Below are 27043 nucleotides of genomic sequence, written 5' to 3'. Positions count from 1 at the left end.
GATATGTGGCAAAAATTGGATATGATAGTTTACCATACCCAAAAACCTTTAGAACCGCCTTAGGATTGTCCGGTGCCTTCATGTCTCGTATCGCTTCAACTTTCCCTGGATCTGGTCTCACACCATCTCTGGAAATCAAGTGTCCCATATACTTGACCTCTTGCTTTTTCCACTGGATCTTCTTCTTGTTGAGTTTCAGACCTACTTGCCGTATTCTCTCAAAGAGCGCTTTAACGTTCTTGTCATGATTTTCCGGCCTCTTCGTCTGTATTGCCATATCCCATTATGATGGTATCATCTGCGATGACCATCACTCCATCGAGTCCTTCGTACGCTTCCATTTGACGTCTTTGATATTCTTCGGGGGCGCTGGAAATTCCTTGCGGAACGCGAATATATCTGTATCTCCCTTTCGGGCCCCAGAATGTGGTGAGATCTTGAGACTCTGGAGTCAGCCTCATTTGGTAGAATCCATCTTTCGCGTCTACGATTGTGAAGAATCGAGCGTTCTTGAAATGCGGTAATTGATCTTGTAAAGTCGGCATGGGAAATTTCGGTCTTCTCAAAGCTCTGTTCAGGAATGTTGGATCCAGAGTCAGTCTCACGTCATCGTTCTTCGGTACTGCCACGAGATTGCTTATCCATGGTGTCGGGTGGGTAACCTTCTGTATGATTCCCGCCTTCACCAGCTGCTCAATTTTCCTGGTAACCTTTTCCAGGAGAGCAATTGCGATCCTTCTAGGAGGTTGCTGTCTGGGCTCATAGAGTGGATCAACTTGAAGCTTCACCGGGTCGCCGAATTCTCCAAGACCTTCGAATATGTCGGCATAAGTGTCCAGCAGAGCTTTTCCACCTCCCGACGACGTTGAGTCCTCTCCCCGGATCTGATAAACAGCTTCGACTGATTGATCGAACTGTATTAAGTCCTATTTTCTTGGCATGGTAGCCCGAAATGAGAATTTCGACTCCGTGATTCATCACCTGGAACGGTAGCGAAAAACTTCGCCCATTCACAGAGCATGGTAATCTGCACACTCCCAAGGACATTGTGACGTGATTGTCATACATTTTCAATGGTTTGCGTCTCTTTTTGTCTATATCGCTGACGACTCCCTTTTTCTTTAGATCTGAGTAATCTTTCCAACTCATTGCGTTGCAAGTCGCTCCCGTGTCGATTTGGCCTCTCAGATACGTCTTGTCTTCGAGCTGCAGCTTTGTGAAGAATTTTCGCTTGACACGATCTGTTGTCCCGGCCATGAACATGTCTTCACACCAATCGTCTCCTTCTTCCAAAGTCTCGACAACACGGGTTTGCTCGCCTGTTAGACAGCACGCATCGAAATGGTTGTTTTTTCCACATTTCCCGCAGCGGTATCCGTACGCAGGACACTTCCGCGGCTGGTGCCTACTGCCACAAAACGAGCAAGCATTCGTCCTGCCCGTATTGGTTCTCCTGAACGGTCTTTTCTAGAGTTTCGGAATGACACTGCGTTGATCTCTTGGCTTCCAGACATCACGCTTTCCCGATTGTCTTTGATGTCTGCCAAGGCTCCTTCGTTATCCTCATGTCTTCTCATCAAGTCTAGCGCGTTCTCAAGCGTCAGGTCGTTGTTTTCTTTGAAAATCGCCTCCCTGGCTTTCTGGATCCGTGTACCGATCACTAATCGATCTCTCACCATTTCTTCCCGTAGATCATTGTATCTACAGTTCCTGGCTAGTCCTCTGAGCCTATCCGCGAAGTCCGATATCTTCTCTGTATCCTTCTGCACGGCTTTGTGGAATAGGTACCGTTTATAGAGAAGGTTGTCCTTTTTCCCAAATCTTGTTTCCAGCGCGGCGACGAAATTCTTCACGGTTGTGCACGGCTCCTTGCCGTTGGGGTTTGCTCTGTCACCGCTCACCATGGCCTCGAGTCCGAGATGTCTCAGGAGGGCCCGATTGGCTTCACCGAAGCACTGACGGAAGTTCGATAGTTGCAATTCCGGTTCCATGGCATACACTCCCTCCCATCGTGCGTAGTCATTGTATGCTTCCCGGAAAGTCTGCCACCTTTCGTAGTTGTCTTCGCCACTCAGCACATTCATAGCAGTTGGCCGAACTCCTCGGCCTCTTGTTTGCATCTCCTGTTCAGACTGCGCCATGTTTTGGATGTTCTGACTGAAGGATGAATTACCAAACGGAACACACTCTGAGACCGTCTTAACGGAACTGCCTGTCATTTATTGATCTCCTCGAAACACAGAGACGAGAAGCGGCTCTGCGTGGGTTCTCCACGATGGCGGTATATTTAAAGATCTATGAACATCGCCACCTATTGATCGAGCTGTGATAAATGCACTCTCCCCGAAAGCCAATAATTGAACGAAAGTTTTCTCGGGGATTGTCCTCCAGAAATCGTCGGGGAGCTCAGCGACGTTCTTGACGACATCAAGGACGAGAGTTCCGTACAGAGAGTGATTAGATGGTCGATGATTATTATTAGTGGAATTAATCCGGGAAGTATTCAATGTACCGCTCCGGGGTAGCTCGATGGAAGCGCTCCGAGAGGAATCACTAGCGGTTGCGGCTCAGAATCTCGCAGCTCTCCGAAGAGGCATCGCCACCGTATCTTTTGCAAGTTTTCCGAATCCATCTTCCGTCGTCGGCTGAGCAAGGCGGTCGTTCCAATACATTGGGACTCGCGACTCGCATATGACAGCTCTGCAAGTTTCGCCAATCCCTTGGTCTCCTCGCTTCTGAAACCAAAACCCGTCCCTCACAGACAGGCGGTGCACTCCGGATTTGAATTCAACTCCGAGAGGGATGAGAAGTTCACATCAAGCCCCGCGGAGAAGAGAGGAGTCACTGAGATAGGAAGACTTGCGTTTCGAGAGTTAGCCCCACACACGAGAATGACCGGAACGTACTACCCACGTTTATCATTAGCAACGGAACGTGCATGCGCGAAACTCGAACGGAACAGTCCATCATCCTGCGGTAGAGAACTGGCGCTAGAGACGGAAGAAGACGGCCCGACGGGGAACACGTAAGCTCTGCAGTCGAGCAGCTAGCCGTCCGGCTAAGCAGACGAAGGAAAAGCTATTCCTCTCGCTTCTAATGGAAATCGCATGGGCGGTACGACATGAGCGATCGTACGCACTGTTGAATGCTAACACGCTGCGGGGCGACCCCGTTGCATAAACTCAACTGTTCTATTCGGGCAAGACAACGCGCTGCTCCGAGGCGTCGAGACGTCCCGAGCAACCATACCGTCAGCAACTCACAATTTTGGCGTCCGGGCGAGCAAAACGACCAATCACACGCTGCGGTGCGTGATAGTTCCGAGAACGCTCCCGTCTTTCACATATTCAGCGAGAAAAATGCGAAGGGCTCCGAGCGAGAGCGCCAATCTCCGTCCTGATATTTTCGAGCGGACAAGAATGCAGAGAATGTATTCTAGAGCTCGCGGACTGATCTTCAATACACTAATCGCTTCTGTACAAGATTAGAGCGATGAACTGTCGGCTATTATTTAATTCCATTGTTCCGTTCGTGGAGCGCCGGTCCCTTCAATCTTCGGACTTGATTGTTGCTCCCCTGCTCGTAGACTGAGCCGGTACGTCAACTTCTTTTGTTGCGAGCTTTTTGGCTCGCATCCAAATCGAGACCGAACCGCGCGCCGGGAAGAAGCCCCGCTGATTCCATGGAAGTGTTTGCTATTTAGATCCCAGATTACTTCGCTCGCCCTATTTCCCTTGGATGATCACGGCTGCTACAACATCCAATAATTCAGAGATAATAGCCGCTGCGGTCGGATCCTGCGACGCGAGCGTCCTTCCCAACGCACTCTTCCAGAGATTATCGGACGACTTGGATCGGAGGGTCTCCCCAACCCGCCTGATTTGGATGACGCAAAAACGTAGGTCTCAGCACCTTGAAGTCTTTATAGAGGGAGAATCTGGCTCCTCCTCCTCGGTTCGGTTAGGTTTGCCTAACCGAACTCGGAGTCGGCGCTCAGGTTTGCGGGCTCCGGACGTCAACACGGCTCCAGCCTCAGGATGATGCCACCGGGTAGTGAGCTTAGCTAGCTTAGCTAAGGAACTAGCTAAAGTACTTTGCTAGTATTTAATACCCTCTGCGCTGTTTCCGGGCGAGCGTCCGCTCCTTTTACGATGTCCGAGCGCTGGACGACGGACTGCTCGCCTCTAAGAGTTGCACTAGAGCTCGGCACCTAACCGAGATCTGATACGTTGAGAGTTAGGGGCTTCAGAGATCGCTGCAATTTATAAACCAGCGGATCCTCTACTTGATAAAAAAACGATGGCGGTGATTTATCTCGAGGCTTACGCCGGTATCTTCGGCCAACTGGAAAAGGAAAAGAAAAACATCGACGGATGACCAGACAATATCGCAGGAGATAGCCGCGGAGCTCGTCGAACTACGTGCTCCGGATGACGGCTGTCTTGCTGCATCGGGACCGCACGGTTTTCTGCGAGAAAGAAGCACTATGTGAAGATTTTCAGAGACAGAATCGCACTTCAGAGAGTAGGTTGATCGACGCTGTACAGCTTATTCCGACGCCGACCTTATTGGAAGCGAACCGCAGGAGTTATACAGGATCGAGGCGAGTCGGATTTACCGCAAAACTCTTCTCTCGTGGAGAGAAAAACTTCCACGAGTGGGGAAACTCATACGACGATCTTCATCGTAGCTCGGAGGGTGAGATGTGGATTTAGAAAGTTCAGAAGGACAGAGAAACTTTTCAGAGCTCAAATCAGCGGTCTTTCCTGATAGGGAGCTTTCGCATTCGCTCCGGAAATATTGTTGGGTCGGACACCAATATTCTCTCTTTAAGGGCACGCCTGCCTACTTTCCGACCATCAGAAGAACCTGGCCGTTTATTAAAGACTGCCCGATCATTTCTTAAGTCCAGCCAAGAGGGAATTCAGTACGGTCGCTCTCACTGACGAGCATACTGAATACTCATACGAACGCACCGCCAGAGCAGCTCCGCGTTTTTCGGGACTGCGCTTCCTGAACCCCCACCCTCAGAAATCCCCCTCCATTCGGACTCCAGAGACTCCGGAGAATGCCCATCTATGGAAGACCGCCCGTCTATTCCATCTATCCGCGAGGACCCGCCTGTCCATACATTGGAATATTCACGGTATATGCATGAGACTGCTTCACATAAGCTATGACACCCTTCGTAGGGAATCCATGATACTCCGATTGACCCATCAGCTCGATTCCATTAAAAAAAAAAACATCCCCACCGAACCTCCTCGCCTACGATACACAGAGAACTTGGAAGTAAATATACAATTAAGGCAACGGGAGATTAGGAAGAAAGGCACTGGGTAGGCGTCAGTGGATTGGACAAGTTTCACGTCTTCTGTGGCTGTGGTAAGCGCGAGTCTTCGGGGAGTATTCAAGCGACTGGCTCAATCTCTTCGTGGACATCGGTGAGTACTCCCAGAAGTATTCCACGACGACCGATTCTGAGCTAGTGCTGTGCTGACTCTCGAAAAACTCTGCCGGCTCTAGGCGAATTCCCACGGAGAAGATTCTCCTCGGAGCTCGGAGAGCCAAAGTGCCAGAGAAACCTGAGGTCAGATGCGCTACCAGCAGGGGAGCCTGACAAATGATGAAAAAGTTTCTTGAACTTTCTCCCGCAGATTATGCATGCTAAGTCGGTATGCGATGCGGTGACGCGAGTCCGGAGGTTCTCGCTCTCTGATCTCAAGGACGGTCAGTGGTTGGCACCAGTGAAGCGGGTGTAGCATTCCGGGATTGCGCATCGAAAAAATCAGAGTTTTCCCGAGAAAGATGTCGGCGAAGAACAGCCCTTTCGTCGACCAGGTTCGATAAACCGGGCACTTTCGACAGACCGCCCCGGGCGGTAGTGTTCCGCGCTAAGCCACAGGTTGGGACTCTATTTCGACGGTTCAGGTGTTTACAAATTTTTTCGGGGTCACCACTGCTCTCGAAACGCCCCTCACCGTATACGGAGCAACGGACAATCCATCCATCGTCTTATTTTGGAATCGTCGAGCGAGGAGTGTTGTTTCCGCAAGGGAGATTTCACTGAAGCGATAAGCCAAAAACGCAGTCTCTGAAGCGGAATACAGACAGTTCTTGACGTAAATAATTCGTCGACTCATACCTTCCCTGACAGCCAGCACGGGGGTATCCGAATGGGTTCCCCCCTTAAGTGAGGGAGATCGTATGGGGAACCGATCCACGATGCAACAAAAAAGACCGCCATAATGTCTACCGCGGATTTTTCCTCGGCGCGGCGCTTCACGAGCTCTGATTAGGCGGACGCTCTCCGAGCAGCTGCGAATCTTCTCGTCGTAAAGGTACTCGTCTTCGTGTAAGTCTGCGTGAAGAGAGTCCGTGGGCTCCTGTGAGTACCAATTATTATTGGCTCATTATTCGATAGTTTATGTTGCTAGGAAAGTTTCCGTACGTGCAGGACTCATATTTCGGCCTTTCCTTCAGGCTTAAATGTACTATGCACAACATGGAGCAGCAGCTGGGAGATGGACGTCTCGCGGCTGGAGCTTATCGAGGGGGGAATTAGGGGGTCAATCACTCTATCCGTACGATAATAATGAAGATAAACAAAGAATACTTGTGGTGCTAACTTTCGGGAGGGCGCATGATTAGATTGGCTTCGATAAAGATATTATGCTATCTGAACGGGGGTTTTCGTGTGACCCGGAACACTGTTCGTCGTGCTTTCGTGCGCTATCATCTAGGCGGATTTTCCCTATGGGACGCTTGCGCCAGGAGAGGGCTGCTCATGTCCGGGTTGGACCATATCCCTTCATTGGCAGGTTCACCCCATACGAGCCGTCCGTCACTTGGCTTGCACGTATCTCGCATTCGCGATTTATCATTTCTTCCGTTCTCCGACGATATTCCTCCCGAAATTGCAGCGAGTAACCTAGGATGCATGGTGGGATCTGTTTCATGCTCGTACGTATTTCCTCCAACATAAAGACTCTCGTGATCAGGCTCACTGAAATGACCGCCATCGTCGGATACTATCGAAGACAATGTCTTATTCTCTTGACATTTCTGATTTTGGAAATTCAGAGAGTTCTGAAAGTTCTTTTCCCCAGGGATTTCATTTGGTGGACTGAATCGATGAATGGGGCACTGAGCTTCGTCAAGTCATTCTTTCGCTTGGCAGCCTATGTGGACGCATCGCAATTCGATGCGTCATCGTGTTAGAATCGTCTGGGAGAGCGAATCGAATGGTCCGATGTCGCCGTACCAGCTCTAGATCCCGTCATGATCTCGTCTCGAATAATACTCTTCGAACGCAGGCTGGACCTACTCCGACTATGCCATCCGGGAGTATCCGCGGTAATCGAACTCAACTGCAATCACAGGACCAAACCACACGGATACGTTCCTAGCAATGGCTACTGGTTGCACTTTACTCAGACACGCAGCCTTATTTCACTGACAAAGGCATATTGAAGGCAGCACACCACTGCGGTTTGAGGAAAGAAGGTGCATAAACTAAGTTACCACAGGATGGGCTAGGAGCCTAGGGCGCCAAGTCTGAAACTCGACTCCGATCCCCACACTTCGCCACGGAGTCTAATCGTACAACCCCTAGGTCGGTGGAGGAAATTTGCATTCAAGCTCCACGAAGTCACCGGCCAGAAGTGAAGTTCCAGACACATACAGGTTCCTTACAGAGAAACAGAACTTGGGCGAAGCGTCTCCAGCTGAGCCAAGAGCCTTACTTTCATCCCAGCTGAACGGAAACCTGCTGGACGAAATCCACGATTATTCGGACGACAATTCATCCGGGTCGCAATGCAGACAAAAGCAGCAGCATGATTGATGGTATCAGCTGATAATACTGTCCATAGACCGATCTTCCATAGACCAAGCTGACCCCGCGACCGACATCTCGCCAAGGGATAGTCAGCTAGGAGCGAGTTTCGATGTCTCAGGGTCGTCTGCAGGAGCTCGGACGATGAGACGCTATTAGGTATACGAACGTTTCGGTGCACGAACGATGTCGACCTGTGGGGAAGCAAAATCTAGAATTTAAGGCGTTCCCCAATCGTCCGCGCTAGCTTCTGTTGGCTTCATCGTCTCCGCACGGAAGTTACAAGTTGCTTAGCATAACTTTTGTGATCCGGAGGGAATCACTCAAATTCTGAGGGTGAATTGCTCTGTCGAAGGAGGGCCCTCGCGTTCCTCGACGCATTGTGTTGAGCGGCCCAGAAGTGGCGCAGCCTTTCCTAGCTGAATGTAGAATGATTGAGAGAACGTTTTCCGTAGCTAGGAGAAACAGCCCCACGCCGCGCAACGGGAGATTCCGCCGGGCTCCGTTCTTGTTGCTCTAATGGGGTTGTTTTCTCAAGGATTCTCAAGTTTTCCGGAGTTTTTTTTTACGCATGTTCGCCTCTTCCGTGCGAAGAATCTCATTCAACATTTTCTCGCAATTCTGCTCGGGGTCCAGCATTCAGAGAAATCCAAAAAGACAGCTCCGCATTCACGGTGGCCAGCGGACATAACGCGATTGTAGAGAAAAGCACGGAAGGAAACCGTAGCACCGGTATCCCCGACATATCTCATGAAGGTTGTGGAATTTCCCTCCGCTCTCCGGAGGTGGGGAATGAGAAGCGAAACCTCATCCTGACATCAAGCGGAAAACGGATGTCTTGGGAAATAGCCTGGGGACGGCATTAGCCGCTTTTCGTCCTCCTTCAGGTTGTATCCCAATCCCGAGAACATTCCCGCTCGTCGTCCGCGCAGCTCACGGTGATATGAAGCGAGCCGACAAGGGAAAAGGGAAATAATTCCATCAATTTTCGGTTTGGCGGAAACGAATGCGGCGACAAAGTTCGAGCCTCCGAAGAAAGGACCGACCTGAAAGGAGCAACAGACTGAATCGAGATTTCATGTTTTTCGTTCCGCATATCCTTCGGGAGCCCTTGTGGCGCCAAAGAAACCGACCGGGGCGACAATGAAGGAAGTGCCCGCAATCATCCGCGGGGGACGCTGTGATGTTTACGCGCGATTAATTCCGTAATAATTTATAATTCCGTAATGCGGTGTGGTTGCGTCGATACACGAAATCGAAAAAACTGGGCCCCTCTCCCTAGCCCTAGCTAGCGACACCCGCTAGCCTTTTCAAGTTTTTCTAGGAGAGGATTAGACAATGTTGCTGTTGTCGCTGCTGCTGCTGCCGTAGCCTGGCATAACGGCACTGCCTGGCTACTCTACACATTCCACGCCGACTTTCGTCGGCGAAGAAGTGCATGTGTCACACGGACGACATACGGAGTAAGTAGCGACGATACAAACGCTGGCGTTCCGGGAGAGCGAGAGATCTTGGTCGATTGCGGGAGCTCTGTCTCAACTCTTGAGTTCCTTCGCTCGCACGATGGCGCCAGAAACGCCGATCGCTCGTTTCGGACCCAGAGGAGCAGTTCTATAATTGCGCAGGGGGGGAGATGTGCTAGACCGCTGAACAAAAGACCAGACCATCGAGCTCTTATTTCCGTGCCGGTCGAAAAACATCGATCGGCAAAAACCAAAACACACGCCACGGTTTCTCCCATCTCGAATTTCGGTGGCGCGCGGACCCTCCTTGGCTTATTCGCCGATTCCTTATTCTGGAATCAGAACTCACGATCAATTCGATTCGACGGAATCGCCGGACGTGTTCTCACAGAGCGACGTAGTGCACCGGCACAGCCTCTCGACGGCGCGGCGAATCGAATCGGCTGGATACCGCGACGACTGAATTCAAGATATCACTCCGAATTGATCTCGGTTCGCGAAGGCCCTCCGTGTGCTTAGGATTATTTTCTTTCAGTCTCAATCTCCTCACGGTAACGCATGGGCTCTCTCCAAAGGGAGAAAGTTTCCGTCATTGTTCCCGCCATGAGAATTCGGATACAGCAACCCCCGATCGATAATTCAGTCGAAAATCATCGAGAAGAAAGCGGAGATTCGGTCCCGCTCCGCGCCTTGAGGAGTTCCTGGTCGAGTCCTTGCGTCGGTAAGCGCCGGTCTCTCCGGCGGTACCGCCGCCTCTGGGAGATATCAGCTAAAAGCGACGATATCTCGTCGGGCACGCGAGTGATTTGCAAAACTATGCATCTCAATGAGGAAATCACGGAATAACTTTCTCGAGACGATTATTGAATGCAGGGTCCATGAGTTGCCGCAGATTCTGGTTATGACAATCGTTTCTGAGGCGACCGTCCGAGTTTTGGAATTTCCGAAAACACAGCTTGCTAGATTTGGGGATCAAGAACTTCTAATCTCGAAGAGCGGCGGAGCCAGATCCCGCGAGACTCAGCTGAGTTCGTGATAAGTTCGCAGACGTTCTCGAGACGTGACAGAACTTCAATGGGGTCGAAATTCTTCCGGATGTGTCAAAGTTCGAAGACTCGGTCGCTGATCTTCATGGTGATTTATGCGATCAAGCTCAATGATTTCGACAAATCCGATTCGTCATGTCGATGAGTTTCCGTGGGTGTTTGCAGATCAGTCGCCGAATTCAAGACAGCAGGGTGGGGTTCGAGTCTTCGTCGATGAGCGCAGGAACACAAGAAATTGAAATCGCCCGAATCATAAGTTTACCTGATGCTCCTTCACCCGGAGCACTCTATCTGACGAGGACGGTTCATGGATGCGAGGTCGAAATTAGCAGCAAGCCACATGATTATTTGTTTTCACGAAGTCACAGTCCGAGTCGAGAGAACGCTTGACCATGCCAATCGGTGACACGCAATCATCGACTTCGTGCCGTGCCGTAAAAGGAATGGTCGGACTTGTCGGCGAGTCAGTCGGACTAAGACTTCTTTCTCTGAAGACCGTTTCAAATCGGCCCTGTCCGACGAAGGTCGCCAACGAGAATCGAGGGCTCCTGTGCCCCGCATTCGAGCCCAACAGACTGCTCGATGCTTTCGCCACATCGAAGGACGTCGATGTTTCGACGGGTTCTTAGGTATCGTTGATCGAGGTTAGGAGAGCCAGCTCATCCGCTGCCTCTCAAGATACAGCCGGATGATCAAGAGGGGACGTTACATTGGGTTCTCCGACATAATCGAGAAGCTTTAACGATCTCTGGAGGATCTTGGAATTGGCAGCCCTTGGAACGCAATGTTCAGGGGGAAACTGGTCTTCATCCAGCCCGTATCACAAGCGAAATCGACACGCACGTTTCGTCCCGGGCGAATGCGACAAGGCGACTACAAACGGGTTGACGAATGCCCGGATCGACACGGGAAACCGACAGCTCCGGATGATCGATCGGCGGGTCGGACAACAAAGCAACGGTACCACGATCCCGCTGCGCGCGAATTGATGCAAAGAGCCAAGACCATTCCTGATTCGGAACCTCCGACGGAAGCGCACGAATGGATTGCACCCCGAAGGGACGCCGAGAGGATCCGCCAATCAGGGCCTCGGGAATCATTTCTCCAAATTCGGTCAGCTATCAGCATTGTAGTCGAGAAAGAAAGGCTTCGATCAGAGTCATGACAAGAGGTGACAGTCGAAGTTGAGTCAAGGTATCGATCGAGGCAGAGTCAGCTTATCGGAACACTCCCTCCAGGCACCGGATGGCATAAGTGGAAAGACGAACCCAATATTCATTTTTCATTTCCTTGGAGCGAAGCGGTAGCCGATGTCGGAGGGTTCTAGGACAGGAGTGGCCAATCGGCGGCCCGCCGCCACGATCTCGGTGGTTCGCGGAGCACCCCAAGCACCTTCCGGAATAGACGGCGGTGATATCTGAACGCGGCCTATGACCTCCGCTACGAGAACTCCGTTGCCTGCTCAGCCAGTGATGAGACAGCCGCTGGCGCTGCATAAGGCTCGGTGGGTATGAGGCGGCGTTCTGGATGAGTTCGTTCTCGTATTCCGATTCAAAAACATATGACCCATAGCTTCGTGGTCGGCGGGCCCCGTCGCCAAGGCCTTAAAGGTCCACAGGACCAGAAAGGTTGGCCACCCCTGTTCGAGGCGAGACTCCCTCTCACTCAGAGCGGAAGAATGGTACGGCCTTGTCCATGCGATGCTATGTCCAGAGAGCAGAAAATTGAAGCAAGTCCAGAGCCAGCAATGAACGGAGCTCATGTTTGAAGATTAGGGATTATGTTGAGGTCCGCTGTTTGTACCGAGGATAGGTGAGCAGCAACCGTATCGGTCAAAGCGAGATCGGGGGCCGCGGAGTTCCTTCGATGATGTTCTCTTCAAGTGAATACCCTTAATTTCTCGGAGTTTCGGACGTCTGAGCCGGAGCTGACCGACTTTATCCCGAATAAGCTTTCACGGGCTTCGGGGAAATGAGGCGGCGGATTGGGGATTCCGTTTGGGGGACTAGTGAAGCATAGAAGGTGAGCTTCCGATCTTGCCGGAGGTTTCTGGAGCGCCTCCGGGTTTTTTGCTTCCAATTCTGTTCCTGCGCCTCGCTTGGATCAGACCGACTGGCCCGGAGACCGATTCTTAGATTTACAATGCCGGCTTAGACGGTCGGTGATTTTTCATGTCGGTCCTCCCGCTTGCCTCTGAGACGCTACCGGAACACTCGAAAGGACGGACTCGATAAGTTCGGCGGCGTCCTTATCTGATCGTGGGACGCAGCTTCCTCTTCGCAGAGATAGCAGGAGCTGCTGCTATTCGTGGAGCGTCACCGACAGCCCTCATGAAGCTTCTAATTCAGGGCTGTGAGAACCGTATGGATAGCTCTCTGCTCGCAGCGCTCCGCGGGCCGCTCCTGAATCGAGAAATGAATAGATTTTCATTGCCGACTAGGAACTTGCCAGTCGAGCAATTACCGCCAAGAAGTTTCTTTCTCCCATTCGACTCGACAATAGCCAGAGCTGCGTCTTAATTTGAAGCGTGAAGATGTCCTCAGAATCACTCTCGGTGAAGCTTTGGGAAAGCGCCCAGCATGTTCCAGATGATGTATAATTGGACTACCTCAATATCCGACACGTCACGGACGCCGTCGGTCTGCTCGCACTACCGGTCTGGCGGAATCGATTTTACCCTCCGGCTCCTCAAAGATGCAAGACAAGGATTCTTGAATTTCGACTGTCCACTCACGAAATGAGATCCTATCGATCGGATCGGGTTCGGATAACCACGGAGAATTCTTCCCGAAAAAACTCAACAGTGTTGCCTCAAGCTCGGATATTCGCGGTTCTTTCAGTAACGTCGATGTCTTCATCAGAATTCGACTTGCAGAGGAGGGTATCAGCTGCGAAGCTTGACTCGATCGGTTCTTGAACATGCGCCGGGCATGTCGTTAATCGCCGAAAGCTGCCTCGACGGGATCCAGTCCTCCAGTCGATAACTCTGTGAATTACGCGACGGAAGTCTCCGCGGGGAATCCATGTATGTACATATCTGCGCAAGTTATCAATATAATAGGCCTCGTCCCCGGAGTGTCTCTGAGCCATCCTGCCTTCCCTCCTCCGCTATGGAGGGTACAATTCGCGACTGGAGGGAGCGGCTCAACTCGAAACATCTTCCGTTCTGGACGAATCGAGAATCGCACGTGGCTTCCGCTCGTCTAGAGATCTACAGAAGCTCCCCAAAATGAATCCTGGATGATTTTGTATCGGAGGTAGGCTTGATGACTGTACCTCCGGGAAATTCGCTGAATTCCGCGGTAGAATGAAGAGATTCCTCAAGATTTTTCGATTCGGCTAGGGGAACTCCTTCGGTTTTGTTCTAGATTCCGAGCCGCGGAAATCCTGAGACGGGACGAGTTCCCGTCCCTCGGACGGCCAGACAGAGGCTGTGAAAAATTCAACAGGCACACCAATTTCAACAAATGATGGGGTGGCTCTGGGCCGGTATTGAGGTAGGGGCTTTCCGACTTGAACTTTTCCTCGATGGGCTGAGACCGGGAGGGAAGTTCCGACACGTTGACAAGCACCACCTGCCCACAATCACTTATTTCGACACAGGGGAAGACCTCAGACCCCTAAGCGGGAAAGGGGAGCAGCTCGGAATTTCTTCCGGTGGCTGAATTTGTGAGCGAGAGCGATTCGACACTATTGTCGCATTCCGACGGCCATGCAAGCAACAGGCGTCTGCGGTTTGAGTTCTTCAGCGCAAGTCGAACAAAAAATGTTACATTGAGGACCCTCATTCCAATCCTATTGGCTGGCGATAGATTTTCCGGAGCTATCTGCTCATCACGATCCATCTAGCTGCTGATCCACGTGTTGGCATTACTCACGGAGAATGACGCGGCGTATCTGCCAGAGGAGCTGGGCAATGATTCTTTCCTAATTAGTTGGTAGGTACATCGGGAGTGTGCGATGGTTGCACTCGTTAGAGCGGAACAGAGAGGCAAAAAAATTCCCCATCAGGGGCACACGTCAGCTTGGTGACGCGAGCTACGTGTGTATAGTAATAATATTCCTGTCGAGTAAACAAACCTCGCTCCCGAGAGAAAGGAGCTTTATGCTCACATGGATGTGAATACTTTTTGCTTCGACGGAAGAACTCGACGACTCTGTACAGTGCTCGCAGAGCTGCCCGTCGGATCACAAATCACAGAGCTCGATGTTCGGAACAATGCCGTTTGAAAGCTCTCTTTTCGCGCTCTTGAGACAAAATAGTCCAACCAATTGTTGTGAGGAGTAGATGTTCTCAAGACGAGGGATGCGGTTGCCGTGCCTTCTCCCCCGCGTTCTCTGATTCCGAACTTTGGGTACATTCGAATCGCTTCAGCTGATCTCAACGAAGGATGCTCGTCAAGGACAGGCACACATGATCGTATGGGACTTATGACGACCATCCAGATGCTATCTAGATGGGCGATCTCTCTTGCGGTCCCAGGAACAATATCGCTGGCATCAGACAATGTTTTCGCCAGCAGCATCTGGGAATAGATTCCGAAGCTGCCTAATGGCGCAGAGCATTTCTTATAGCCAGACCGAGAATAAAAAAAATGTTCTCGAACTCAATTCCTGGAGAGGAACCGGAGCTCGGCCTGTTCTCGCTCATCATCGCGAAACGACTCAATGATTTTCTGACGACGTTCACGGTAGGCTGAAGATACGGAGCTCTGAGCGTCTGCTATCGTCGTTCGTTGCTGCAGTCTCCAGTCTCCCTTCTCCTGAATCTCTCGCGCCGATACCTGTTGAGCAGCATAAATATCATAGTAGGCTGGAAAGTCAGGGGACTAGATCGCTAAGTCGCTCGTCTGAGAGGTTTAGCAAGCCGTCGCGTGGGAGCGTCATGATTGTTTAGCTAGCTTCTCGAAGATTCGCTGCAAACAGAGTCTTGTCAATGTCGTCAAGCTACGTGCTCACAGTGCTCTATGATGGTTTTATCAAATGGTGATCGCCATCATTGGGAGGGAAGGTGCTGCGAGATGCCGACGGTGAATGGCAGTGATAGGAATTCTCAGGCCTAATCTGGAATAGTCAGAGGTCTGCCTCTGTGTTCCTTTCGCGATCGGATAGAAGCAAAAAATGATGAAGGTGGAAGCCGTTCTTGCCTGCACCGAGCAGCGATCTAGGATCGGACGAGCGTCTGCTCATTCCACCGTACTCGAATGAACGACTTTCCATGCGTCTTGCAGACGAGTTCCGGCCTACGCTACGAGATCGGTGTACACTGCAGAATCTCCGAGGTTTCTCCAATCGGTAGAGACCCGCTATAGATCGATTGGAACGAGCTGGCAATCCAATGGGAAGAACGGCGAAATTCTTCCGGTCCAGGAAGTTACGGGGAAACCGGAGTGGTCAACTGTCTACGCCGTGTCAGTACAGCCGTGTCCAATTGCCTGTCAGATTATCGACCGAATTCGATGGACAGCGACTCGGCTTTGCCCGTCATCGCCAACAGCACATTTCCTCCGTCCGGGGTCAATATTCTGACCACGCCACCAGATCTGAGACCGCAAATGTTCAGAAAGTTGAAGCCCGGACCGCGGGATACTCCGTGAAAGGTCACGGGTCAATTTCGAATAGGCTGGAAATCGACTGACTAACTGACTGACTGACTGACTGACTGACTGACTGACTGAGATACGTTGCCCCCGAGCCTATCACAGCTTAGTGACTCAATACGAAACTCGAGCCTTATTTTTTGAAGGCATTCCCGACAGACTTCCATATAGTCGGCCGCGCTCCCACGAATTCAGCATATGATTGAGATTGAACCGTTGGGGGATGCGCGGCGCCAGATGTCAAGCAGCAGTCGAGACTTTTCTTATCAGTCTGTCAAAGGCGGCATGGGCTCACAAAAACTGCAGACTCGTCCTTTTCCGGCTTGCATCATTAACCCCAAATCTCATGAATGACTCGTTATTCTCCATTGATCATATCGCTGTTGTTGCCAGAATGGACGGCGCGAAGCACGCTCTGAACATTTTTCTTCGTCGGAATTGTTTACTTTAGTCGTTCCTCCGCATTTCATAAGAACGTTACAACTCGGATCGCGTACTGGGGGGCGCCGTCCTCCGAGCCTTCTCCTTGAGAATAAATCGGAATGACGGCGCAGCATCCGAGAACCAGGGCTTGAATGGACTTTCTTTCTCTATGTACAGCTTTCCTATAGGCTCGCTCACGATATTTAGGAACTTCCTTCCCTTTTCCTCGATGCCGACGTACATTCCCACGCGGTAGGAACTTCACGTGGCTGGGGACGTAGAGACACTTGTTGGCCGACAGTGGGGCCCGTGTGTACATTTTATGGGTTGACATGCTGGTGGAAGAGCCTGGATGGTCTCTCTCGTCCTGGACTTCGACGCTTCTGGGCAGTCAGAGATGTATATCGATTCTAGAATACTCGCGAGAACTCTTCGCCCCGACGAGGAGAAATTCGGAATTCGGGACTCCGAAGAAGATCGACGAGCCATTCCCCTCTCACAAAATATAACATTGATCTTTGCGTCCGCTCTTGGACTGTCTAACTCGCCACCATAGCTCGTGTCACGGAAGGCATCACTGAGAACACCTGCGCCGTTCGCGATATTCCTCAAGAACAAACGTTCCCCCGCATCGTCTCCGCCCAGCTGAATAATTGCTGGCGGATCGATCGATCCCTCGATCGATCGCGAGCCCAAGTGTCAGCATCCCGAAAAAACTGGAGCCGAGAGTTTTTATTTTCTCCTCCCAGGCCTCGGACTCCCTCCCGAGACGGAGGGCCTCGGAACGGGAAGCTCGGCCTTCGAGTGAGCGAACAGGCCTGCAAGCGAGGCGGTCGGTAGCCGTGCCGGTGAATGCTTCGCTGCTGGGTCACTAGACGAGCAACGTCTTCTGAGTCGCTTCTTGGGGTAGCAAACGCTCGAACTAAGGAAGGGTAGCGAGCCAAGTGAGCTCAACGAGCCGAAGAGTGAAAAATTGATCTACAATGAAAGATGGATCCATTCCTCTCAATAGACCCGAGCTCTATTCCTTTCACGTGGCGCGGCCTCGACTCGTCGAGATATCGATGTAGTACACACTGTATGGGTCCTAGAATCGGCTCCACGTGCTGAGCCGCCACGCGCTTCTGCCGATCTATGGGCAATTCAAGCTTCTCTCCAACCGGACAGGGCGAGCGAAAGCCGAGTACGACCTTCGGCCATCGGTTGGGAAGCAAACATCAGAAAATGAGCGGGAACTTTCATCTTGGATCGTCGCACCAGTCGACCCACCGAAACCACGACGCGATATAAGACAAAAATATACATCTGCATTTATCGTTTGTACATTGCACTCAGGGAAGTCTAAATCTATGTATCTACTTCTTCCAGCCTTCACCCGCAGCTTCGAGAACTTCTATCGCCTCGGCTGGCTCGTGATGATGCAGAACATTGTGATGTTGAAAATGATGATCATGGTGGAAATGGTGATCGATGTGGTGGTCGACGTGATGGTCGAGCGCCCACGCGTCCCACTCCGGCCATGGGGCGTGATGCCACTCGTGGACATGATGGTGACCGATGTTGTTTAGGTGCTGCAGGCCTGCGAGATTCGGAAGGTTGGGAAGGTTCAAGGGGATGACAACGCGAGGAGCGATCGCTGCGCCTATCAGGGCGAATTTCGCCAGTTTCTTCGCCTGGGAAGAAAATACGACGACTTGATATTAGACGGGTAAAAATAATTTATCCTCATGCGGATTGGTTGGGTACCACGACCACGTGTTCGAGGCCGTCAATTTGGACTGGCTCACTGATGGATGGGGGTGCATTCATGTCAATCACTCGACAATTCGGAGAGGGTTCGGGTTGTACGGGAGAGCTGGGAACCGTTTCTGCTCGGAGGCATCCCGAGCTCCGATGGGAAATGGTGCCAAGGCTAGTTGCAAATCTCCTCGCACACCTGAGACTTCTCGAGCGTTATCAGCAGCAGAAGCAGCCGGCCGGTATGCCCCCCGGACCGGTCGACTGTTCGTTGGAGCAATTGCCTTGCTTGACGAAGCTCCGTGCTTCCACCGAACGCGGAACCGCGGTTCGTCTTCGGGGAGCTCAAGCGGTAGATACGGTAAACATTCACAACAGAAAACAATCTACTCTGGCAGCGGGACGGATGCACTGACAAACGAATAAATCCAGAGATAGACAAACAAACCGAATTGCATACGAGTGAGTGAACAAAACGCAAAACGCGGGGCACGCTAAGAGAAATGGGAGATACACATGTCCGAGACACGGAAATTCACGGTAAGCGGCGTCGAGGCTCACTTTGATCATGGAGACAACACCCGATTCCACGAAAACGATCAACACAGAAACGGTCACAGCCGACACAAGTTTAGCACTGCTTCTCATGTTACTCTGTGTGCCGAGACTGAATCTCGACCTTGTACTCCGGGATTCTCGACGTCGCTACTATCTCTCGCTTGTCAAGGTGTCTGAACGGTGTAGAAGAATCTGCTGTGTATGCTTGTGAGCTTCAGTCCTTTATAGTGTTGTCAGTCTTGGTAGAAATGGGCGTTGGTGCGTGTTGGCAAACCAACGAGCGATCCTCCCTCCCCCACGTAACCGAATCTCCAACAGTTGAATGCGTTCGTCTTGACGTCTGCATCTGTTCGACTGTGGATGAGCCGGAGCGTTCGTCTACGACGTCTACGACACTCGGCGACAGGGCTCGGGATTATCAACACTACGTGGCTTTTATGCAACCCCTAATTGTCTGAGCGTTTTGCTCGTTGCTCAGGCCATGCAACATGTCACAAACAGTTTTCATAATGCCGTCTATTGAACACGCTTCAACTCACGCTTACCGCATCCGAGTAATTCTCGGGTTCCTTCGAAATTCTGCGGGAGTCCTCAGGCGATCCCCGAGACTTCCAGAGTATATTCTTCTTGACCTCGTCGATGTCAGGCCCGACGAGTCGAACCCGATGAGCACCATTTACTCGTTTCTGAAAGATTTCATGTTTCTATTATGCCTCCGCCTCTATCCCGGTGATGATCAGTGAGCACGTGTGGATATAACTACAGGGAGCGTCGCCGAGAGATCCATCCCTTCTAGAAAATGATTAACGTATCCACCCAGAGATAGCTTTTTCACTTTCTGACGCTACACCCGGCCCTATGTAGAGTGACGCTAATAATGATGAACGGCTCAGGGGATGTCGGCAGAGGAGAAATTCAATCACTTTCTCGTCCGAAATTATGTATCGAGATTGCCAGAGATAGCACTCCATCTTTAGTTCACATGCAGGAATAACTCGCTCTTGGCGGAATATGAACATTTCAGTATTCTCGCTCGAATCCATCGTGACGGATCGCCGAGTCGACTCCGGACCATTTACGCTAATCCATGATGGATCGACGGAGCGCCGACATCGAGCAGATGCTCTTACAGAAGTGTTTCCGAAGATCTAGACAAGGCATGTTGCGGTCTCTTTTCCAAAGCCAATCTCGCGAGTTCGCCCCCTGAGACCGCATGAAAGCCTTCGATCAAGGGAGGTAGGGAATGGTGGGAGACTGGAACTTTTGCGGCTCGGAGACAGCGACGTCCGCGTTGACGAGCATTGACAACGGAAAACAAGCCATCGATGGCTTTTTCTACCCTCGGAGCTTGGAGGTTCCGAGAAAAAAAGTCCGCCGCAGTCGAAGCCGCGATTCTAGTACCGTCTTACTGAATCTGTTCGAACGGGAATCGTCCACCAATTCATAGCGCCATCCAATCAGAAATGCACAGCCTAGCGTAATGGACGTGTTCCGGAAATCTCCAGATGGCAGCTCGCGTGTCTCGGATGCAGAGACGGAATTCGCGACTCGATCCGACAACACTTCTTTCCGTTTGTCACTTGCGGAGCGCTCGACATCTTCACATCATGCGGGTGAGTTTCCGTGCTCCCACTTATTTCGAGACCAGTTCTCGACAAGTTCGTGGGAAGACTCGATGGCAGGCGCTGCCATTCCTCCTTCGCTATCACGTTCTGTCCTGAGCTTAGATCCTGGTCTCTTCATGGGGTCTCGCTGCCGTACGATACCCGCGGACGATCTTTTCTCTTCTTACGATTTTCGCAGATTCACAGGGGGAACGAACAGCATCGATATGCACCGTATGAAATTCTACTCTGGATCCGAATCGTCCTCATTTATCCGACGAAGGCTCTCTAGTCCAAGAATGGTATCGCGCGCAGCTTGATATGTTGCCGGGAAAAACGATTGATGGAGGATTCCCTCTATGTGAATGAGATATCACAATCAGCCAGTATTCTTGGATGAACCCACATGCGGGCTCTCTCTCTCTCTTGGTCTAGTCCGGCGTGGACGACGCGGGCACCGGCTGTCTCATGAAGGGGGTTCTCCGGGTGTTTGCTTTGTTTCTTCTTTCTGCGCTCCGTCTGATGGTCATTCAGACCGGTCTGCTGCCGTATCTCGACGTCCTTATCTGGCAGTTCCTTCATTATCGTCGCATCACGGGAAGTCGCCCTGTATCTCCCCAGATTGGAATCTCTTCGGACAAGTATTTTACGAGGCCATCCGGGCGGTTCGGATCGAGCTCTGTCGGAGTCTGTGAGTTTTTCGGCAATTCCAAGGGGCGCATTCGGGGAGCTGCGAGGATTGCCACAGTGGGCTCAAGTCCAAAACTGCGGAGGAGCAGCGAGAAAAACGAGCATCGAAGAACGAGCTCCATCTAGGGATGCCCGATCGACATGGTTTTCTCCCCAAGTTGCGTCAACTATCTGAGAAGCATCTGCGATCATCGATTGTGCAATTAGAATTCTAAATACCTACCCAGTCCCTGAGCGCGAGCGAAGTCCCAAGAGCTCGGGTTCGACATCGAAAACGAAATTGTCGCGATCGCTCAGACGCCCTCAGTCATAATGATTCACACAAATTGTGCTCCCGAGCTGTTCTCGATGGTCGCGCCGACCGAATTCGTCTTTCGTCCAAAGCGACTCTCGTCGCCTCGTCCACACAAGGGGAGGCAAGAAACGTATCCTGCATTGAAAGAAAAAACTCCGAAACATGGAGGTTCGCGGATGCGGAAATCTGCGACCATTTCTTTCCCGTGAAGAATTTCTCATGCTTCAGATGTTGCACACAGCGAATCGTTCAGAGGAAAAAGCACGACTTCAAAATCACGTCGGTCGGACCGTTTTGGATCGGTCCCCCACCATTCGAACAAGATCGTAAACAACATCGTTTATGCAGCTTGCGTATGATTGAAGACAGCGTATGGCGTCAATAGAACCCAATTGTACGTTCAAGACAGCAATTTTTTAGGGTTCGGGGAGCGGGAAATTCTCGATCGGTTGTGGAGCCTGCGAGTCAGATCGTGGTTTACGATGGCTTTGATAGAAAGCCTCCGCTCGATATATCATTCTAGTCGATGACACTGCGTTCGGCAGTTCATTCATCAAGAAAATCGAATTTGTGGAATGATATCATGGTCAACTCCCTTGCTACTGAGTGGACAGCTTGCCACCGAGTCTGATTAAACATCATGGCGATAGCGTACCAGTGAGAAATCTCATATAAACGATAAGAGAGCACTATGTCGGGTCAGCTCTATGCTGTGCGTATCACCGCGCGGCGCCGGCCAAGGCACGAACATCATTTGCTTAAGGACGTGTCGGAGCCACGGTGGGGTGCGTGCGAGTCTGCCTACCGGCCAACCCGGTATCTTTGCTTCATCCTCCTCTCATACATCCAGGATAGGTCGGTTGATTTCAATCGAGACTTACACTGAATATTCCTCAGGATGGGCCCTAACTCGGGAGAACGTCTGGTTGCGACGGACACGATCATATATTCGTGTTAGCGACGTCGGCTTCCATTTCTTAGGACCACGACGGAGAGATGACACCCGGGACCTATCGGTTCTGATGATTTCTCCATTTTGAGGGAAGACTCCATCGACGTGATGGGTGGATTCATCCTCGAGCTCCGAGTGGGGGTAGCAGGAGATCATCCCGTGGTCCCTCGCTGTAGATATTATGATTGGGTAGGAAATCCGGGTGGGATCTCGTTCTGCTTGGGATTTCGGTCGTCCCGAAGACGTGATGTAGGGATGCGTATTTTCGATGGAGCAGTGGACTACGTGCCACTCGGCGATATGAACTCCACTTTCGGCATCTCCACCAAAAACAAGAAAGTGATACGAAACTCAGAGTTTGAAGCCTCTTCCGCGAAGCGAAAACCGCAAAGAGCTTGGATTGCAAGCGCTCAAGATGCTCGTCACGATTTACTCATGAGGCAAACTTTCTCGGTCGTTCTCTTCAGCGCAGGCATCAAATTATGGTCTGGGAGCCTGGAGTCACTGGAAGCCTCCCACCAGTCGCTACATTGAATCCGTCTGCGCGAGAGATGTACATAACGTACGTACATTGAGCGCCAGTCGACTTTCGCGGGGAAGTGCTGTCCCGCTCCTCGAGCGCTCTCTGCATGGAATCTCATTTGTCAACTTCCACGGCCTCTTCTGTGGGGATGAAGCGTCAATCGTAGCGCAGTTTACTTCTCGTCGACAGCCGGTAGAGGTTGTGGGTTGCGGACTTGCTAAACGGAATTCTCACGTTGGACGCACGAACTGAAGAACGAGCGCCGGATAGCCGGATCAGTTAAGCCCTCGCTCGAGCGGAAAAGTCCGATGGAGAGGATCACCAGTCCAGCGATATGTCGGCGTCCCCAGCCGAGGCTCGTTCCACGGTCAACACGCACGTTGGTCGAAGGATAGGCTCGTTTGCCCGGGTTCAACCCCGGTCGGTGTCCTTCGCGAGTCAGAAGATCCGATTCCTCAAATTAAATCAGTCAATCAGCTTTCTCAGTGACTTCTGATTCCGCTGTTCTGCTCGGAGCATAAGTCGACGTGGTACTCAAATCGCATTTTACGGGAGAACTCTCTCTCGCAGCTGTGCGAGAGTTTCCAAGTCCGTTGCGAAACCAGGCGCTGCCGAGATCGTCGGACAGGCAGTCCTGGAAGCTGGCTCTGGACAAAGTCGAGAAATGAGAATCCTTTTTTTATCGACAACGAGCTTGAATGTCGTAATTCTCCACACGGCCGACAGCTTTCTTCTTCGAGTTGAGTTCCGCTCCCACTAATCCGGTCGCCAGACTGGGACACAAATGAGTCGAGGTCTAGACGTCGGATCGAATCGAGTTTCCTATTTCATCCGACGAAGCTTTCACCGAACGAAAGATCGAACGAGAAAGTAAAAATTTGCTCTCGTGGCAGCTAAGGGAGTCATCGAATCCACCCGAATTAAATTCAAGAGTTTAGGAAGCGACTTTATTCGACTGTCGCTACTTGCTGCCTCCGAGACTGCGGCCTTGCACAGAGTAAGTATCTTCCGAAAAGCACAGGAACTGCATCACGATAACTCAAATATTCGGAACCGAAACGCGCCAAGTAAGTGGTCCAATGGGAACCGTTTATGACGTAAGCCCACCACAAAACTTATCCTGTGGGAACGCGTAAACTCACATCGAGCACGACCAGCGAATTGTTGACGATCCCCTCAGGAGGGTAGACTCGTGTATCTGGAACGATTCCCACAATTTCACCGAAACCGAGGGCCAATGCCCCGCGATAACGAACTTGCTGATGAGAGCATACGCCGGTTAATAAGTCCTGAACACGACCGACAGTACAGTAATTAGGGAACTTCAGGATGAGCGAAGTGCGAAACATCTGCGAAAAAAAGGCAAGGGATCGAGGGAGCCAATATCGGGAATTTGACGCGCTGGAAATTTCCAAAGGCGACCCGGAGCTGCCCGCGGAAGACTCATTGTGGTCCTGCGAGATCCCTACCTTGCATCAAAACCGAATCACCGGTCGTCAGCCTCGTCCGTCGAAAACTGATCACGGATTCCAGGGAACAACATGCAGGAATCGAAGCCGGATTCCGGGTTTTCTGGATTTAGGGTTTTCGAGATTCAGGGTTCTCGGGATTCCGGGTTTTCGAGATTTAGGGTTTTCGAGATTCAGGGTTTTCGGGATTCCGGGTCTTCGGGATTCCGGGTTTTCGGGATTCAGGGTGCACACCTCGAGAATCACCAAAGACCGAGACTCTTAACAGAAGCATGTTGAAAGCGTACGAAAACTCCATTCACTGTTCATCTGTACTACCTAGCACAGCCATTCTCTTGAGATTCTAAGGTGGATACCAATCGATAACCGATGTCTTTTTTTTTGTTTTGCGGAAGGCTTGCAAAGGGGTGACCCTATAGTTCTCAATAGATATTGTGAGTGCGGAAAGGGGGAGGGGACTGAGGAGAAGGTAGGAGGAAGAGTTAAAGTAGCCATAGGGAAAGAATGCACGGACGCACTACCCAGATGTGTGGGATATTCAAATGCAGTGTGGGTTCCATGTTAATGATACCCCCAAAAAAAAGGCTTCTTTGAAGGCCTCTCTTTCTGTAGGGAAAGAGCGGATAGTATTGGATTTGGAGAGTTCAGGATCATACGTTGAACCGAAGACATGAGGGAGGGGGAAGGGCATTCCACGAACGAGATGTGGGGGGTGAATAGGTGTAGGCGAAATGAGCAGTACGATTGGAAAAAAAATGGTCAGAAGTCAGAATAGGGGTGCTGCTTGGTACTCTTCCTGGTTACACGGGCGGGGCCCGAAAAGGCAGGGTCGGAGGAAGAGATTTCATCTGAGCATTTTCCATGGAACTGTCGATGAAATAGGCAGAGTTCGGTAACTTTACGACGAGAGAATGAAGATTCGAGACAAGAGGATATGGCCGAATTAGGATATCAGGATATGGCCAAAGAGACGGATAGCACGTTTTCGAATAGAGTCCAGGCTAGAGAGGGATGAAGCACTATGTCATTGTGCATTTTAAGATTTTGTGAAAGGCACACGCCCAAAATAGAAATTTTCGGTAAAGGAGGTATCGTGTCGCTGTCGAAAGAGATGGTTAGAGTAGAGGATCTGGTTTTCTTCGTGAAAAGAGAACGTTGCGTGTTCAGTGAGCTGACCAGGATTAAATTAGTTGAGCTCCATTCCAGAATCTTCCGGAGATCGCAATCGATGGAGGACAGCAAGGTGCTTCGGGAGGAATTTGTTTGGGTGGAGGTCGGCTGCGTCTCGAAGGAGTAGCCAGTATGGGGTGTACTGTCGTCGGCGAAGCTGTGGATGGGATTTGAGGTGGAGGCGAGAAGATCATTGGTGTGCAACGGAAGGAAGTTGAAGTGAGTACCGGTTCAGGGGTACACCTGCGTTCATTGAGGAAGATCTGGAGAGAGCGCCATCGGCTATAATCTTAATAGACCGGTGACTGAGGGAGCTTGAAATCCAGTTGCAGAGATGACGGCTTTTCCCATAGCCTGGATAGATGGGGACGAGTCAAATGGGACGATAATTGGAAGGCGGCGACTCGTCGACTTCTTTGGGGACGAGTTGGGAGAGGACAAACTTTCAGCAATCAGGGAATACGCCCGACTCGAAGGAGAGGAAAAAGTCTACGGAGTACAGAGGTGAGTTCAGTCCCCCACATAAGCCGATCTCAATGTTCCTCGCGGGGAGTCGCATTGGAGCGCAACGGGGACGCTAGCGTATAGTATAGTTTCTCAGATATCACGCTGAGGTCTCGACATTTTTCTCGCCCTTATCAGATCTGGGCGAGAGTAAAAGTAAGTGAAGTCCCGCCTCTGAGGGACTTTCCGGATGAAGGCTCTTGCATTGGTGTCTTTGGGGAATGAACCCCCTTCTAAAATGGGGCGTGTTGGAAACACAGGCCTTCATAGACGGGACTTCAAAGTATATGTGGCGGAAATGGGTAAGACTCGATATTATGTATCGTTCAGAGTTTTCCGACGGGTGAAGGCTCTCTCGTAGAATCCTCTGAAGTGGCTGGGCATCGAGGTCATTAACGACCGTCGAGTTTCCGCCTCCGTGTTCAGATCGAGGTCTCGAGAAAGTTTTTCCGCCTTGGGTAGTTCCCCCGCTCGCATGAGCCCATGTCTCCGGAAAACGATGTACCTAATTACTCAGTGAAATAGAAGAGGCTCCGGCTCCGCGGAGACGGTTCTATTGAGAAGAATAAGCTCTCAGAGGGTCCGGACCTCCATCGAGAATCCATTCCAGCATTCCGGCTTATTCACAAATGACCACCCTCGATCCTCCACATGGACTGACTCCGGGAGCGGTACTTATCTCGCTATTCAACGATCCTAACGTTCGTCGCAGGAAAAGGAATATCATGATGAGTTTCATAGGCGGTCGACCTCTCCCACGGAAACGGAGCGGAGCGACTAATGCTTGAGAAATTCCCGCGACCCTTACCAATGGCTCCCGAGGGGACCTCGAAACACATAGGTACATATATAGAAGCTTGTTCGAGGATCTCAGGTGATACATGCTGGCAGAAGTTCGCACGACAGTGACAGCATGCCAAGGCATGCTTAATGCTTCATTAACGCGGAGCGAGCTCAAATGGATGGGCATCTCCTCGAGGCCGGAAGGCTTGATCTATCTGCTCGGCTAACCCCCCCCCCCCGAGTTCCGGAGCGAATTCTTGAACGAGAGATGCGTTCACTTCAAATAGTTCAGATCTTCGTTCGTTCGGCCGTGAGTGTTCGTAGGTTGTTGAAACTTTTCCTCATAAGTCGGAACAGGAGAACTTCCATGATTGTTTGGAACGGAAGAA

General features: G+C 51.2%; 1 protein-coding gene across 1 annotated transcript; it reads right to left on the bottom strand.

Annotated features, from left to right (window-relative positions):
• Positions 1–38: 38 nt before the first annotated feature.
• On the bottom strand, positions 39–2141 carry LOC108865022 (uncharacterized; the record flags this gene model as incomplete). Its single annotated transcript, XM_018641638.1, has 4 exons — positions 1460–2141; positions 982–1319; positions 309–884; positions 39–265 (listed from the first exon to the last, which is right to left on the bottom strand). Coding segments are annotated over exons 1-4 (1823 nt in total), but the record flags the coding sequence as incomplete, so codon positions are not given.
• Between the last annotated feature and the right edge of the window lie 24902 nt (positions 2142–27043).

This window comes from Galendromus occidentalis, unplaced genomic scaffold (assembly GCF_000255335.2).
Source record: "Galendromus occidentalis unplaced genomic scaffold, Mocc_1.1 scf7180000075894, whole genome shotgun sequence".
Classification (NCBI taxonomy): Eukaryota; Metazoa; Arthropoda; class Arachnida; order Mesostigmata; family Phytoseiidae; genus Galendromus; species Galendromus occidentalis.
Note: the sequence above shows the minus strand (reverse complement) of the source record. Positions and strands in the feature narration are given on the sequence as shown.